Raw genomic sequence first — 17,222 nt, forward strand, 5'->3', positions numbered from 1 at the left:
GAAACAAGTGGGAGACATCAGTGAGGAACTGACAATATGATCATCCTAAATCCATATTATTGCTGGAGATATTACACGAGATCAAAGACATCGACTTACCCTTTCAATCATGACGTTTTCTATGATAGGGACTCCTGATTTGTAGCATATTTTATTGAGATCCCACGATCTATGGACAGAAAACATAAAGTTCAGCAAGCAACAATACAGGTACTTCCACTTCCACTTGGGTTAAATTGACGACCTGATAAAAAGGCATCCATTTCGTCAGCTTTGTTTACTAAATCATTTTGTATTCACAGAATAACTCCTTCCCCACAGATATCTCATCTATCCTCCATCACAAAGCATCTCCTTTCTTTTCTCTTCTCACGCAAACCGAAAACAGACGATCTAAAAGATCACAACATGTTGCGGTGCAATGCATTGCAACTTGTAGATTAGCTTTTTTTTGGCATGTGAAACCGTCGTACAATGACGTAAATGTAGCCTGATTTATACTTAGTTGCACGCTGCTGTTGCATGCCGTACACAGCAGATATACAAGCTCACATGCTTGTAGATCTGCTGTTTACTGAGCACGACACCAGCACACAATTTAAGTATAACTGAGGCTTAAATCAGGCTTCAGGTGATCACCGCCCTATTCCCATGCATGTCATTGTGTGTTGACTTACTTTCCAAACAGCGACACTTGGACCTTGCTGGCGGACAGGGCGGCGTCCATGTGAACCAGCAGCGCCTCCTGCGTCAGGATGTTGGTGCCCTCCTCCTTGGGGGTCTGGATGAGCATCTGTGAGGTGAACACGGACTCCTCGCCCTGCTTCTCCTTGGTGTAGCGAAGCTCCTGACTCACCCGACTGCCAGCTGGGGAAGGATAATGAATAAAACATTCATGAATCAAAACGTGTGTGTGTGTGTGTGTGTGTGTGTGTGTGTGTGTGTGTGTGTGTGTAGATTTCAGGGAGTTTTCGCAGGGATTACGCACGGACACACACCAACTCACAGACGTGTATACCACCACCGCATAGACACCAAAGAGTTACACAATCGCAAGCACTTGGACCCTATAAAGTGTGTTGCCCGCGCGTGCACTTATTACAAGAACACACAGATATCGGCCAACGCCCTCGGGCCTCGCCAGCGTTGGGGTTTGAAGGCACTTCACACAAGTAAAGGGTCTGGCCAAGAGAAATGACTAATACAGCTTCTCATTGGCTCCCTCTGTGAAACAGATGTGCCCCGTTAGTGAGGGAAACCAACTCTCTGATGCCCCCAGAAAAAAAGCCAGTCGTCACCACTTTACACACAGGGCTGCTGATATGGGCACAATATTAGTTGGATACATTTGGAATATAAAAACAAAAAAGCAGCCGTCTACACTTGCTCATAATGTGTCCTAACTTTAATGTGTGTCAACGAGTAGAACAAAAGCTAAGTACCATTCATGCCAGTCACCAGAGAAGAGAAGAGAAGAGAAGAGAAGAGAAGAGAAGAGAAGAGAAGAGAAGAGAAGAGAAGAGAAGAGAAGAGAAGAGAAGAGAAGAGAAGAGAAGAGAAGAGAAGAGAAGAGAAGAGGGTGACTCTTCTTGAGAATTATTCATTCGTTTACGAATGAGAGAGGGGGAGATCTAGAATGAGAGAGATAGAGCAAGTATCAGAGAAAGAGCGAAATGGGGCAGGGTTGGACGAGGGGGAACAGGGACCGCCGATGCTGTTGATGTGGTATGCACAAGTTGGGAATGAAAGGCATCAAAGCCCTGGGAGAGAGAGGGGGGGAGAGAGAGAAAGAGCATTTTTTGAGGAAGAAATCAAATGCCAGCGAGAGTAAAGGAGAGCATTAGAGAGAAAGTAAGTATATTAGGAAGTAACTCAGAAGAGAGCAAAAATAAACAGAATAGAGGAGAATAAGAGGATGGAGAGAAGAGTTGTGTGTGTGTGTGTGGGGGGGGGGGGGGGGGAGAGAGAGAGAGGGAGAGAGAGAGAGAGAGAGAGAGAGAGAGAGGTTCTGTGGTGCGGTAGAGTCCAGCCCCCTAATTACAGGAGGCTGCCCTGAAAAGAGTTTGCCAGCCGGGGGATCTGTGGCTCTGCCAAGCGGACATGAAACATGCCGCGCTGGATCACAGAGGGCCCGTCTACCCCTCTCACTGTCCTGCTACATGACAACCCCAGAGAGAGAGAGAGACAGAGAGAGAGAGAGAGGTGAGGGCTTCCTCCACTGTCATGATCACTTCATTCTCCAATGACGGATTTATGCTTTGTATAGCGCACGTCGTGTCGCGTACCGAAAATATCCAATTGTAGCCGCTATCAGTGATGTGAAGTAACTAAGTACATTTACTCAAGTACTGTACATGAGGAATTTTTACTTTACTGGAGTATTTCCAATTCTCAGTACTTCTAAAGCCGATCTACAAGCTCACAACGCGTCTCATTGCGACGCGTTGTGAGCTTGTAGATCTGCTATTTTCAAATATTTTAGTACTTTTACTTTTGGTACTTTAAGTACATTTTGATACCAATACTTTTGTACTTTTACTCAAGAATTCCGGAGTATTTCTATATTGCCGTATTGATACTTTTACTTAAGTAAAGAATGTAAGTACTCTTTTTCCACCACTGGCCGCTATTTTCGTTGTATGACACCAGCGTGCAACTAAGTACAAATCCAGGCTTTAGTCTTTTCTGTTGTCTTCCTCTCACTTTCACCGATTTCCCCATACATTTACCCCATCTTCACCTTTCATGTTCCTGTCCTTGGCCATTCTTACATACAATAGGTAGCCCCTGCCTCTCTCTGTGTGTCTCTCTCCCTCTCTCTCTCTCTCTCCCTCTTTTCCCTTCCCTCTCTCGCTCCACACCTCCCCCCAGCCTGGAGCAGGCTCCTGTAATTGATGGGGAGAGGAGAAAAAACAAACTATGCAGCCCACGCCATGGAAGTGTGAGATCAGGTTGGAACTTTGCGCCTCGGAGACACGGCACAAGTCTCAGAGGGTTTCCCTTTTCAAGAATTTAATTAACCCGCACGGGGCTCGGGAATATCAAGTTATTTCGGGGTGGCTCTTTGGGTCTGTGCATCACAAAACGATAATACCACTAAAAAAAAAGAGAAAGAAAAAAAGAGAAAAGGGAATTTTACTGCTAGTTGATAGATGTTCTTGGTGCCTCGGGCCCCGCATGCGTTTTTGAAGTCGAGGAAGAATTTTTCCAAACATGAGAGAAGCTTCCATGCCAAGGCTGCAAGCAGCAAACAAGCTATACATGCTCTTACTACAGCCAAGCCATTCCAAATACATTCCCCCACCACACACATTTCAAAGGGAAAGGCGCTAGTTCATGTCCCAACTTAAGTTTAACTTCCTATTTGTCTCTTTGGCTTGCAGATGAGGAAATGACCCATTCTATTGAGAGAATAAATGTGTTCCGTTCTTTTACTACTGGCACAACATATAGCCTTTTAACACTGCAAAACGTTGCACCTGGTCAAACTGTTAGGGCTTGCTAGCTTTACTCATAAAGTGCATTACACGCATGAGGAATTTGATTCAATGTAAAAACGCTGCTTATATAAACAGTTCCTCGCCACTCCGCTAAAGTTCCCCACCACAGGGATTTGAAATCACAAAAAAAAAACGCTACTACAAAACGGAACCCCTTTTCTTTTTTTTGGGGGGGGGGGGGGGGGGGTATCGTTGCGAGAGAACCTCTCTGACGTCTGTTAAACCTTTTTTGACGTTTCGTATGTTCACTTCTACAGCGTGGGGTTTTGATCCCAACAGGAACTGGGTGGCTCGGGGAGACTCTGGCTCTGTAATTACAGGCCTCCTGAAGTAAATTATAGCTATTTGTGTCTCGTTCCTCCCATCTGGACCACCCAGGCAGCCAGCTAGCTCGCTCTCTTTCTCCTTCCCTCCTCAGCCCCTGAGTCCGGCCCCAACCACCCTTCTTCAAGACCCAAGCTCTGCTCTGCTCTGTCCACATGAACTGAGAACACCACATGGAACACCAGTCCTCACTAGTTGTTTTTCTCTCTCTCTCTCTCTCTCTCTTTCAATCTCTTAGTTTCTCACCATCCCTTTCTCTCTTTCTTTTAATCTTTGTTCTCTCTCTCTCTCTCTTTCTTTTAATCTCTCTCGCTCTCTCGCTTCAGTCTACTCTACTACACACAGCCTTAAAGAGACAGTTCCTGGAAATGTTGCTCTCGCAGAGGAAGAAAACGTTGAGTGTGGAAGCAGAGGTTTTAAAACCCCAGTGGAGTAAATTCACGACTGGAGCAAAGGCTTGACTTATAGGATACATGACATTCTCAGAAATAAACACTTAAATAGACCTGATTTAATTGAATTCATTGCATTTTAAGTACATCAATATATCTCATCGTCTCCATGCCTCTATGAACATCTTAGCTTGGCGAGTTTATGGGAAAGAACCGTTGGCTGATGGTATAGAGGTGACAAACAGAATATTACAATACTTTCTTAGCAGTAGTCTTTTGCCATAGTACATCAAGGCAGCAAAGCAAAATGGAAAAGCATTTCAGAGCTTTTGAGGTATCATGTATCTTTTGTCTAACTTGTTTCAGAGTCGGTTACAACATGGGCAAAGTGGGCAAAACCAGGTGTGTGTGTGTGTGTGTGTGTGTGTGTGTGTGTGTGTGTGTGTGTGTGTGTGTGTGTGTGTGTGTGTGTGCGCGCGCGCGTGCGTGCGTGCATGCGTGTGTGTGTGTGTGTGTGTGTGTGTGTGTGTGTCCGCTCACCACTGGACCCTGTCTGTTCCAATCTCAAACCATTTCCTCTCCACCAGACGCCTCCATCCAAAAGACCACGCCCCCAGACCCCGGCCCCCACCCATAACCAAAGGCCTGACAGTCATAGGAAGCCTTTACACCAGTGAAATATGTGGCTTCTCACATCTGGCTCCCAAAGTGTTAGCCTGGGCCACCTTTGAAGTGTTGTGCTCCAGATTAGTGCTGTTCTGTTCCGTTCTGGGTTTTTCTTTTTTTTCTTCCTGTTACACTGGCAAATAGTTCTAGGCCAGCCCAGGCCACATTCAAGGTATTTTGGTTAACACACTTGGCTCTGTTCTATTATCTTCTATTCTATTCTGCCCAGTTGCATTGTCCAGTATTGTCCAGTCCCCAGACCATGGCTATTCTACTCTGTGTTGTCCAACCCCAGTACCAGGCCATGCTGGGTCAGTCCAGGCCACCTTCAAAGTGTAGTGCTGTAGATTAGCTGGATTAGGGGGGGCCTCTGAAAAGCCTCATGTTGCTACGGAGGAAGAACCACCACCAAGAGGACTGAGACGTATGCTTGTACCTGCTACACAGAGAGCCACACTGCTATGCTACGTCACTTGTTAGTTGTAGCTTCACAAACCACACAGCTACATCACTTGTTGCTACACAAAGCCATACTGCTATGTGTCACTTTGTACCCGCTACACAAAGCCAAGCCATACTTCTACCCTGAAGCTCTAAGCTACATTCGTCTAGTTTCAGCCAACGTGAAATTGTAAAAACAAAATACAAAATATTTAGGTTTGTGCCATGCACAAGGGCAGAAAGACATATGTCTCCACGACCCCCCACAGTGTGCACCCACACCCACACCCACACACACACACACACACACACACACACACACACACACACACGCCTGGTGACGCCATGCCCTACCCTCCATGGCCAGGTCTGTTCACAAATAACCGATTAAACCTTTTCAGCAAGGGGGAATAAAATGAGAAATACGTTCTCAGGGGAACCCAGATTAGTAATAACATCTCAATGCTCTTGTCATACTGTATTGGGAACCACAGAAACAGGCCTGCAAAAACCCTCTTTTGGTTCATGAAGCCTGGCCCTGTGGCATTCCCTTGCCAGGGCACCTCCTAGGCGGGCCGCAGCCAGCAGATGGGAGAGCAGCCCCAGAATGAATGCAACCCTCTTTGTCATTCAACCCTTCAATTTCTTTCAGATGTTTCCCCAACAAACAGGGAATAAAATAAAGAGGGAACTTTTTTTCTTTCACAACAAAAGCAAATGGACCAAAACTTTCCCAGCGTGTAAGACAATGCCAGAGTCGGGCAGGGGTGAGGGTTGGGGGCGGGAGGGAGGAGGCTGGTGTTTTGCTATCTTTACCTATAGAAATACAGTGAGCATGTGTGTGTGTGTGTGTGTGTGTGTGTGTGTGTGTGGGTGTGCGTGCATGTGCGGCTGTGTGCGTGTGTATTCATCAGTATTCAAGGAAGGTTGCACATTACACTGAATTTAAGAGGGAAAAAAACATAATCATGCAGGAATTTGGGAAAACACCACAAAAAAATAACAAGAATCACATCAATCTCAAAGCACTGCCTTAAAAAATGTAATCTACAGCAACCCAAAAGAGGTAAAACCTTAAGAACAGTTACGAAAAACCACATGAAAAATCAGTTTCAGTTACAATCTATTCAGATGTGCCAGTGGTGTTAGCTACCACACATAAATTTCCACCGGGGTTGGCATTTAGGCACTTTCTATTTCCATATGTATAGACTTGCCTCTGCTAATTATGCTAATCATGGGCAGTGTTGGCCACTGTGAAAAATAGTCACATTAGACACTCCACTGACCGCTAATGCTCCTTAATGTGTGGTTGAAACATACATTCATCCCCGCCTGAAAGGCAAAATTTTTCCACGTTGCTGGTCTCATTCAGACGAGAAATGAATTTATTGAGCCCAAGGACCACTTCTTTTTTTCCCCCCTCCCAAGTACCAAGAAAATGTTGTTTCTCTCCCTCTCTCTCTGCCTCTGCCTCTTTATCTCCCTCTACATTTTATATGGTGTAAAGAGGGAGGCAAATGATCCAAACCCTAAGGTGACTGGTGTCTCTTTATTTCACATAGACCAAAGACAAAGGTTACTGTTCAGTTGGGACAGAAAAGGAGCTGAGCAGAGAGATATCAGTCCAGTCTTCATTGTCCAGTTTGCACTTGATTTGCAACCTTTTTTTTTTTAAGATATCGACCATTTTCGGGGGCTGTTATAGACCATCTTGGAAAAATATCTAAAATAAATGTTTATACAACATGTTTCACCATGTCATTGTAAACTCTCCTCGGACCGAAGAAAACACATTACAAATGCTTTTGTATTACAAACAAAGTATCTTGCAAAGTCAACAGCTAAATCAGACAGACAGCTATGTTTTCTCAACATCAGTATGCGTGCTTGTGTGTGTTTTTAATAACGCGCATGCTAACGCAATGTGTCATTTATACATGCGAGTCTGTAGCTGTTCCATGTGTGTTTATTTGTTGGGGGGTGGTCCGTCTATTGGAGAGGGGTCGGAGATGGGGGGGGGGTGTGGGGCGGGCGGTGGTGAGTGGAGAGAGGCGATGGAACGAGAGACTTGCATGGAGGAAAGGAGGGTGAAGGAGAGCGGGGGAGTTGAAATAAACATTTAGAAGTGACCCAGGTTGACTCTGGACTTGTTTGTTCTCTCTACCGGTGAGGTCCTGGGCCCTGAGCGCTGGGAGTTTATTTATGTAGCTGGGGCACTGCCGCGCGCTGTTCACCTCCAATAATGCCTCATAGAGCTCCCTTTCTCTGTCTGAACTGGGCCGCTGTGTGCGCTCCCATGAATTATAGCATTTACCTGCTGCTGCTGCGCACAGGTTTGTTTGGAGAGAGCCGCTCCAAAACGCTGAAATGCCACATGTGCGCTAGCTTGTTTGCGCGAACGAACCCACTTGTGCGCTCTCTCTGTCTCCCTTGCTCTCTCTCTCTGTTCTATCAGTCATGCTTGCTGTTCTTACTCTCGAAATTTGCTTTCTCTATCTCGAGTCTCTCTGGGAAAGGCCTTTGGTGTTTACTTGGCGAGCTGGCTACTAGGCTGGCTAAAGTTTTGGCTTGGTGTGGAGTTTTGGAATGTACCTACTCTTCACTGTCCCCTATATACACTGACTGAAGCCTAATTTATATTATAATTTAGATTATTTTTGTCGTACGACGCCGTCGATTACCGAAAACAACACCGTCATATGACAAAGTATAAATTGGACTTCACTCCTGCTATGTTGTGTGTATGGTCTTTTAACCCCCCCTCTCTCTCGCTACATGGCCTCTTTATGGGACATGTGGTGGGCCTGCTCTCCAGATAGGCCCTGTCTCACTGCACCAGTATTTGGACAGCTTGACTGTGTGTACACGTCTTTCATGCCTCACCCAAACTCTGCCAAGAAGGATGAGTTTAGTTAATGTAAGAGTAAACACCGCCACTTGTACATGTAGTCCCCCCCCCCTCTCTCTCTTTCTCTCTTAAACAAGCTACTCAGAAGTGGACCTTTATGAGAGAGCGGGAATCATTTCAGTAGCTGGAGGGGAGGAAAGAAAAAAAGCTTGACCATTTGGTCCGACTTACACATACAACATACTGAAACGGACTACAGGATACAATGGTGTACATATTTCATGTCTGATTATTCGCAATTGATGTTGAACACAGATTTTGCAGTCGAGCGAGTGATCACTTTCTCATCACCTTTTCCAAAGAAAGAAAGAGAGAATGATGAATGTATGCTCCATTATATATCAGTGTGGTAAGCCGAAAATAACAGATCTATAAGCTCACAACGCAACACGGATGCGCCGCGTTGTGAGCTTATAGATCTGCTAGTTTTGCCACGGGACATTGGCGCATGACAAAGTATAAATTGGGCTAGAGGCAGCACCTCACTTGATATTTTTTGTTTTGTTTTTATAGAGAGACCAAAGAGAAAATATTAAAGTGTCAACTAGACCTTAAACTTTCAACGCAGTTCCTTTCCCAACCCCCAATGGCCTCCTCTTCTCACCACCCACTACTATACCTCGTTTTATTAACCTTCTCCTTTCTCACTGTGGACAATACAGGCTGGCTCACATGTTGCATGGCTCACACCAACTCTCACACTCTGTAACCACTTTAAACCTGCCCAGCGTCCGCTATTTTGGGCAATGTATACAATAGTATATAGTATACATTACAAAATATAAGAAAAGTGGTTAAACTTGTCACTGACTACTAAAAGAAAAATAAATTCTACGCATCATGCATTTGTGTAGGCTATACTAATATTTACATATCCAGGCATTATTTATTTTATCTAGTACTATTTTCTGATTTTGTCCACTTGGCTCCAGGGTTAACATTTACACACACACACACACACACACACACACACACACACACACACACACACACACACACACACACACACACACACACACACACACACACACACACACACACACACACACACACACAAATAAATAAATAAATGCATAAATAAAACTAGACGAGAGTATACTAGAGAGAAGAAACAGCAGCTCTCAAAATGAGGCTGGCCGAGAAACATTTTAAAGGTAACGATTCAACGAACATTGAGGAATTGGAGTCTCTCTGTGTCAAGCCTCTCCCCTCGGTAGCTCAGCAGTGAGCCAACAATGGTCCTTAATCCCCTTGTCAGACTAAACACAGATAGTTTTCACACAACACCTCTCACATGCACACCTAGCTACACAGGTGTGCCGGAGGGGGGGGGGGGGTAATCCTACTGTTTCTCCACTCGCTCCACAGCCAAGCTGTAGAGCCCAGCTATCAAACACATTGTCGCTGTTTGGGTGGAAACCTTAGTCTGTCCAACAGTTCTACTTTTCAGGAAATGGAACCTATGTTGCTATGCTATAGGTCAAATAAAATGCAGTTATTATTTAGTCGCAAGGTCTTGTACCTATTTTTCATTGCTTATTATGCTTGTTATTATGCTTACGTATAAAACCCACAGACAAGCTTAACCACTTTCAAAATGTTTAAAAAAAATAGCAGATCTACAACCTCGTGTCACATTGTGAGCTTGTAGAAGCGCCGTTTTTGCATGACACTGTGGTATGACTAAGTAGGGCATTAATCAATGAAAAAAAAACATAAAAAGGTTTAATATGGAAATAAAAAGGTTTCTGCCAAACAGCAACGATATATATCATAACTCATTGACCGTAATTATTCATATAACTTAGACCCCCTCCATTGGGCTATGTTTGGTCACTACACATTTGCCCATTTCAGATATTATCTGAAATGTGTCCGTTGCATTCACACATCCTAACTATTAGGAGCCGTCACATCAAACTAGGGACTTACTATCCGACACTAATGAGAATGACCCCCCAGCTTGTTGCTGTGCTCAGCATACTGGCGCTTTAGGAGGGAAGAAGCAATTAGACAAAGTCCAGGTGGGTTGACTTCACAGATAAAGCAGACAGACAGCTGCCCAGCAGGATATTCAGGCAGACAGGCAAGCTGCCACCAAAGGTGGCAAAGACGACAAGTGTGCCTGTTTTATGATGATGCAATATGATGCCCCAATACACACACACACACACACACACACACACACACACACACACACACACACACACACACACACACACACACACACACACACACACACAGTCAACCCAGAGCTACAGCATGCCAGTTGTATTCATAAAGGACACCATTAGACTACTGCCTTATCAGCAGCCTCGCCAGGCCTACAGTGACAACATTATTAAGAGGCTGATGCAGAGACGTGTGGATTAGGCTCCATTAGTTCTCGTGGTGTACAAAGAAGACTCATCTCACTGCTAGCGTCGTAAAAAACATGAAACTGACAGCACAGAAAATAATTCAAATTGATATTTGATACATCATGTATGTGTCTCATCTCATCTCTGTACATCTGCTGATCTGAGCTATGAGCTCAACTGTCCCATTAGAGAACATATCTTCCCTCCCTTCGGAGACAGAGCTTGCAAGTTTGAGTGTGTGTGTGTGTGTTTGTGCGCACGCATTGCCTAATTTAAACTCTGTCATTCAACAGTGTCACGCACACATGAACACAGCAGATCCACAAGCTCAAACGCAACGTGTTGTGAGACCTTGTAGATCAGCTATTTTTTTTTTCAGGCGTGCGAGACTGTGGTACGACCAAGTATAACAGCGGGCTTGTGTGTGAGAACTAACCTCTCCTTGTTACCGACCACTTTACTCTCCATTGAGGCCCTAGCAGCTTTGTCAATGGGCTATTGGTGGAAACAAGGCAGGCAGAAACTTTAGAAACACGGGCCACGGCCTCTTAAAGGCACAGCGCTCCTTTTCAGCACCATCAGTTCAGCTCTCTCAATCCCACAGCAAGCAAAACAACTGGCACGTAAACATCTAAACATCGCCCTTTTAAGCGCTCTACCAATTAGCTCGCGAGGTAGCCGACCCGGACCGACGATGCCAAGCATAAATGTAACTGTGGCAAAAGCATGGAGACTGCTGCGATTCCTAACTTCCATTGTGTGTTGTTTTTTTGCAGTACTTTCTTGTATCTGTCAGACATTGGAAAGCCTACCATAACTACATTAATTGTGAAGTCCCTATCTTGGGAAAAAAAATATTTAATTTGTTAACTTTTTATTTATTTTCAGAAATAGTGAAAATAGATCTAGATTGGCTATTTTCCCAATGTGTTGTATGGCAAAGTATATGGGGCTTAAGTGGTTAAGGACTTTAATGAGTATTTTATTTATTGAGTTTTGCCTAATCAGAAAGTCAGGAAAGCCCAGGCACATCAAGAGCAGTGTGTGAAAACATTTCTAACACTACCATCAGCCAGGGTTATTCTCCTGTGGGAGTTGGTCCCCCACCAGCACCCTGGTGACTTGGTGGGCTTAAAAATCCCTATAGTCTGTTTATGTTCACCCAACTGCTGTGGCACTTTTAGAGCGTGCAAAACAGGTGGGTAAACTTCAGCTGCATTCACTTATATATTTTTTTCTCTTGTAAGGAAAGGAGGAGGAGGAGGGGTAGGTAGAGGAGGGGGGGGCTGCCTGCCTGCTTGCCTCTTGTTGAATGGAATCCAAGAATAGTTAGGGACCACACAGGGAGCTGAGGGGGAGGGGGGGTACGGGGTGGGGTGGGGGGGGTCAGGGCCCTCAAAGATGGCTAACCATTCACAGAGCCCATCTGCTGCGGGGATCAGCCCGGCACTGAAAGCCTGGGGGGTTTAAAAGGAATTTGGCCAGTGTGAAAAACCAAATAAAGCAGCCTCTGCCCCCGAAAATGTACAGATAACCTTAAGGATGGGGAAGGAAAGATGTCAAATACAGAGGGAAAAAGATTTGTGAGCAATGGGGACTTACAGACAGACACACACACACACACACACACACACACACACACACACACACACACACACACACACACACACACACACACACACACACACACACACACACACACACACACACACACACACAGCGGTAATGACAGGCAGAGAGATTGTGTTATGTTGTGTAGTGGTGTCGGAGAAAGCTTTGTATTTCCCAGGAGTCAGGCAAATTATACAGCTATAAAAATCAAACTGAACAGAACAAAGATGATGTACATATACATGTACGCCTTTTCAGATCACAAACATCAACTCATCCACAACACAAGTTAATTAAATGAATTGATAGCAAGGAGCTTTGTGGTCTTTATGATGCTCTGAAAATGTCACCTACTATTAACCAGATCAACCCCTAGCATCCCTATTCTGGGCATGTCATAATAGGCCAATAGGCTCACACGTCACAATGTTTGGAGAAGCGGTTTGGTGTAGAGGGAAAAAAGGAGGGGGCAAAGTATAGACCAACAAGGTATATAGGGTTATGTGCATCTCCAACCAGACAAATATGAGACATACCTGGGGAAACAGCCCCTCAGAATCCTGAAACATCTTAAGCTGTTATGCATTCATTCAGTCAACCTGTTAAGTCAATGGACACTGCGTGCCCTCCCATGGCACAGAGGTGACACTAACATGGCCACCCTGCCTCTCTCCACCACCCACTGCTGTCATTCAAACTCAACTTAAAAACAAAACAAAAAGTGATACGTCCCTAAAAAAATCAATAGAGAAACACTCAACTTGAGGGACAATTCCCAACTTGAGACAAAAACTCAGCCTCACTGCTGCTTAGCTTCCAGTGACACTGCTTATACCTGAGGGATACACGCTCCAATGGCTTGTATGTGCATGTAACACAAGTGATGTAAAAAATGTATAAACTCTACCATATGTTTTATGACAATAACATCCACAAGACAACTTCCACCACAAAATGATCATGACAGATCACACACACACACACACACACACACACACACACACACACACACACACACACACACACACACACACACTCGCTCTCTTGCCACAGCGTGAAGATAAACATGAAACTCACCTTCCACCCATAGCTGTTCTATGTCCGTTTCGATGGCTGCGACGCGCAGTCCCACCGACAGTGCACCGAACACCAAGAGTCCGATAAACAGCACCTTGCCACAGTGTCTCTGGATGTGGCAGCCCAGAGAGAAGAGGAGGGCCTGGAACCTCGCCCGGATCCACAGAGGAGCCTTCTGACCGACGGCCTTGCCCTGGAGGACGGGCAGGACAGAGGGCAAGAGGAGAGCAGTGTTATTACCCATATCATTTCTATGGTATTAATGCATCGCAAAAAAATGTTGCTTATAAAGACATGTCTCATTACTTTCATCCGTTGTTGGTATGATTGTCCCATACGCATCTATTGTATAAATATAAAATGAACTACTATGTGGTGTGCAGACTCAATGGCGATGTCCAAAGAATACCAGCAGAGGTGTATTATTACTGGAGGCCTATGCTTAATTCCATTGCACATTTATGAAAACAGTGGGTATGACCCATGACACAATTTGTTATGTACTGATAGCCTATATACCATAAGCTATAGATTCAGAGTTACTCAAAAACCAGTCCATGCTGGTCCTGCTATACCCTCACCACTGAGACTCATGTCACACCCTGGACTGGCTCTCTCACAGCATCTCAGTACACTTACCCACTTAAAATGGTGCCAATATCTGCCAGGCCCACCATTAATAACACCAAAGGTTGTTATGAATAACTGTTCACTATCATTAGTCATCAACAGTAGGCTTAAAGCTAGAAAGACAGCCATGGGAATAAAAACAAGGCCTGTCCTCTTGCAGCAGACTTTGGCTTTTGCTGTTGTCATCATGAAATCCTTTAACTATTAGGCCATAAATATCTCTAAACTATTACTCCTCTTGACACATTAAAAGTGGTTTTCCATTCGGTATTAACAGAATGTCAAACCACAAACAATAAGGTAGCCTATGTTTATAAACACAGATATACTGTAGGTCTACTGCTTGTATTCTAACAGTTGAAACCAGTAGAAAAAAGTAGTCTATGCTGGCTCTAGGGTGTCAACTTGTGAACATTTAGCCTTATTCAGTCTAATATCGACTATAAACAAGAATACGGCTTCGTGAACGTGAAGCACAGTGTTTCTGTTATTTTTTCACAATCGCTTGCTAAGTAGGTTAGAGTTAGAACAAGAAACACCATGTCTACTCTCAACTCTCTGGCGTTGACATTTCATAATGACTTGTTGTATGATTCTGTCAGACTGAGCCATTGTGCAGAGAGCAGACAGACAGTGTGTTTTGGTTCGTCTCTCTGGCTGTGCTGAAGCACGTCCCGGAGAGTCCGGGCGGTCCGTCCACAGATGCACCGTCAGATCAAACTCAATCAATGAATTCCTTTACAAGACCCACCGCATCTCCAAAACACAACCCCGTGTGCGCGCACAGAGTCACAGAATACACACTGCAGTGAGTGCGGGGGGAATTCACACAACACAACAGAAGAATAGCTCTCACTGGAGCTTTTTCTACAATGAATGGAGTTTAACATTATTACAAACAAGTTGGCTATTTTGTTTGCTGTTCGTTTTAAGTTGTAAGGCGATCCACTGTCCCATAATGGGATCGCCTTCCAACTTAAAACGAACAGCAAACAAAACAAGCAAACAAAATAGCAAACTTGTTTGTAATAGTGTTTTATAATAGCCTAGTACTACCCCACACACTGTCAAAACCCCACGCTTGTAGCAGCCGACCCCTAGATCTATCTACACATGCACTAGCCCTGGATCAACAACACTATCATAGATGTATTTTTTTTAATCGATTTTGACATTTGTATCATAGATACTAAAGTAAAAGTCAGACTCGATAACATAGGTCTACGATAGTCTTGATCCAAGGCTACACATGCACCATCGCTTTCACGATTCAGTCTAGATATTCGTCTATAAAGGTCCATTCACACAGATCAGCTGAATGGAGCCGCTTTCATACAATTCACATGTCACTTTAAAAACTGCAAAGCGTTGTTTGTTCGTATGATGATCACCTTTGAAATGTGTTTAAGTGCGAAAGCAGCGTGGCAATAACTGGGTCTTCGGAGCAGGTCTGGGTTATTGGCAGGCGGCTGGGAGGAACGCGTATAACTCGGGGGTAAACCACCTCCAAAGCCCCCGGACCCCCCCGGGACCCCGCGATGATCCGAGGCCATGGTGGTCCAGACGAGAGGGGAGCGAAGCGACGGAGAGACGATGCAGATTGATCACAAAAGGCGACCGTAATAATAATCCAACATGGAACGCGAGGAGCGCATCCAGCGCCGCCGGAGAAGAAAAGTCCCACGAATATGTTCTAATCTTCCGTTGAGCCAAACGAGTCTCGGAACTCCATCCCAACATCATGCGCCCAAATCCGTATAAATCCTTCGATCTTCATCCGTCCCGATGGCTTATATAAAACAAACGTCTCAGACAGAGAGCAGCCCTAGCTGGGTCTTGGTGGTGGCGGTGGTCGTGAGTTCTCTCTCTCTCTGTCTCTCTCTCTGTTCTGGTGGTGGTCGTGAGTTCTCTCTCTCTGTTCGTGTCAAGTCTAACTACCTAACAGTCCTGGTCTGGAGCGGTAATAACATTATGGAGAAGTTCGCCTCTCGGCAAATCCTGAAAAGGGAGGTTTGATGGAAAAGTGCTCCGGCTCCCATTGGCCAAGGAAGAGGCAAATTACTTTGCAAACATCGCCTATTATTAGCTGCTAAGCAACAGCTCACCAAAGTGGAGAGAGAGAGAGCGAGAGAGGGAGAGAGAGAGCGAGAGAGAGGGAGACCACCCAGGCTGCCGCTCTGCTGCCTGGGCTGGAAGGAGGAGGGGTGGGGGGGAGGGAGAGAGGAACTCTTTCAATAAACTCAGCACACACACACACACACACACACACACACACACACACACACACACACACACACACACACACACACACACACACTTACACGCGCGTGCGTGCATGCACATGCACACACACACACACACACACACACACACACACACACACACACACACACACACACACACACACACACACACACAGTTTGCTCTCTGCACATTATTCCCAGTGGCCTGGCTTGTAAGCACGATTTATACTTCGTTGCACGACGGTGCTGCTCGTGCGCATCGAAAATATTATAGCCGACCTATTAAATAGCTCACAACACCATATAACAAGTATAAACTGAGCTTTATCCTTTCAGTTTGTAAGGAGAAAATAACACATGCCATCTATTGCTAAGAACAGCAACACAAACTCCCACACTTTTTTTTTTTTTTACTTGAGCTAGTTATCATTTACCGGTATATAAAAAATAAAAAAATCACACCCTGTGTGAAGGTAGCGGCGCCTTTGATACATTTTGTCATCGATATGTGTTTATAATGTGTTTATAGCCATGTGTCACGTGAAGCTTGACCAATCACTTTGTTGACGGGTCTGACCAATCAGAACGTTGACGGGTCTGACCAATCAGAACGTTGACGGTGAACACGGACAAAGTCAGGTATAGAGCAGGATCCGCTCTATACCTACAGGTATAGAGGGTCTGACCAATCAGAACGCTGACGGGTCTGACCAATCAGAACGTTGACGGTGAACACGGACAAAGTCAGGTATAGAGCAGGATCCGCTCTATACCTAAAGGTATAGAGCGGCTAGCGCCGCTAAAAATCACACCCAGTGTGTAGTGAGCTTTGCCTTTTATGAGTTAATTTCTTTAAGCTACGAACTAGTGGAACAATGTTAAATCCATGTCCATTCATTTCAAGGCTGCTCAACAGCGCTACTTGAAGGTAGGTCATCCAGTGGTATTCAGGCGGTACAGCAATGTCGGTCTGCCTGTCCCTATTGGCCGTCTAAAAGCACCTACCAAGTGTGGGGCGTTTAGCATGTTGAGAACTGGAGTTATGGCTGTTTAAAGCCCAGCCAATA

At 45.0% G+C, this 17,222-nt stretch overlaps 1 protein-coding gene across 1 annotated transcript in view; it reads right to left on the reverse strand.

Moving 5' to 3' along the window:
- ptch2 (patched 2) overlaps positions 1 to 15,859 on the reverse strand; it is a 42,285-nt gene extending 26,426 nt beyond the window's left edge. The window contains exons 1-4 of the mRNA XM_084058781.1: positions 15,304 to 15,859; positions 13,283 to 13,475; positions 678 to 867; positions 100 to 169 (exon numbers count right to left, since the gene is read on the reverse strand). Of these exons, the coding sequence (XP_083914907.1) occupies positions 100 to 169; positions 678 to 867; positions 13,283 to 13,475; positions 15,304 to 15,465 (615 nt within the window). The 5' untranslated portion in view covers positions 15,466 to 15,859. The remainder of the gene's footprint in view (positions 1 to 99; positions 170 to 677; positions 868 to 13,282; positions 13,476 to 15,303) is intronic.
- Between the last annotated feature and the right edge of the window lie 1,363 nt (positions 15,860 to 17,222).

The sequence above is a fragment of the Gymnoscopelus microlampas genome (assembly GCF_963454915.1).
Source record: "Gymnoscopelus microlampas genome assembly, chromosome: 5".
NCBI classification, from domain to species: Eukaryota; Metazoa; Chordata; class Actinopteri; order Myctophiformes; family Myctophidae; genus Gymnoscopelus; species Gymnoscopelus microlampas.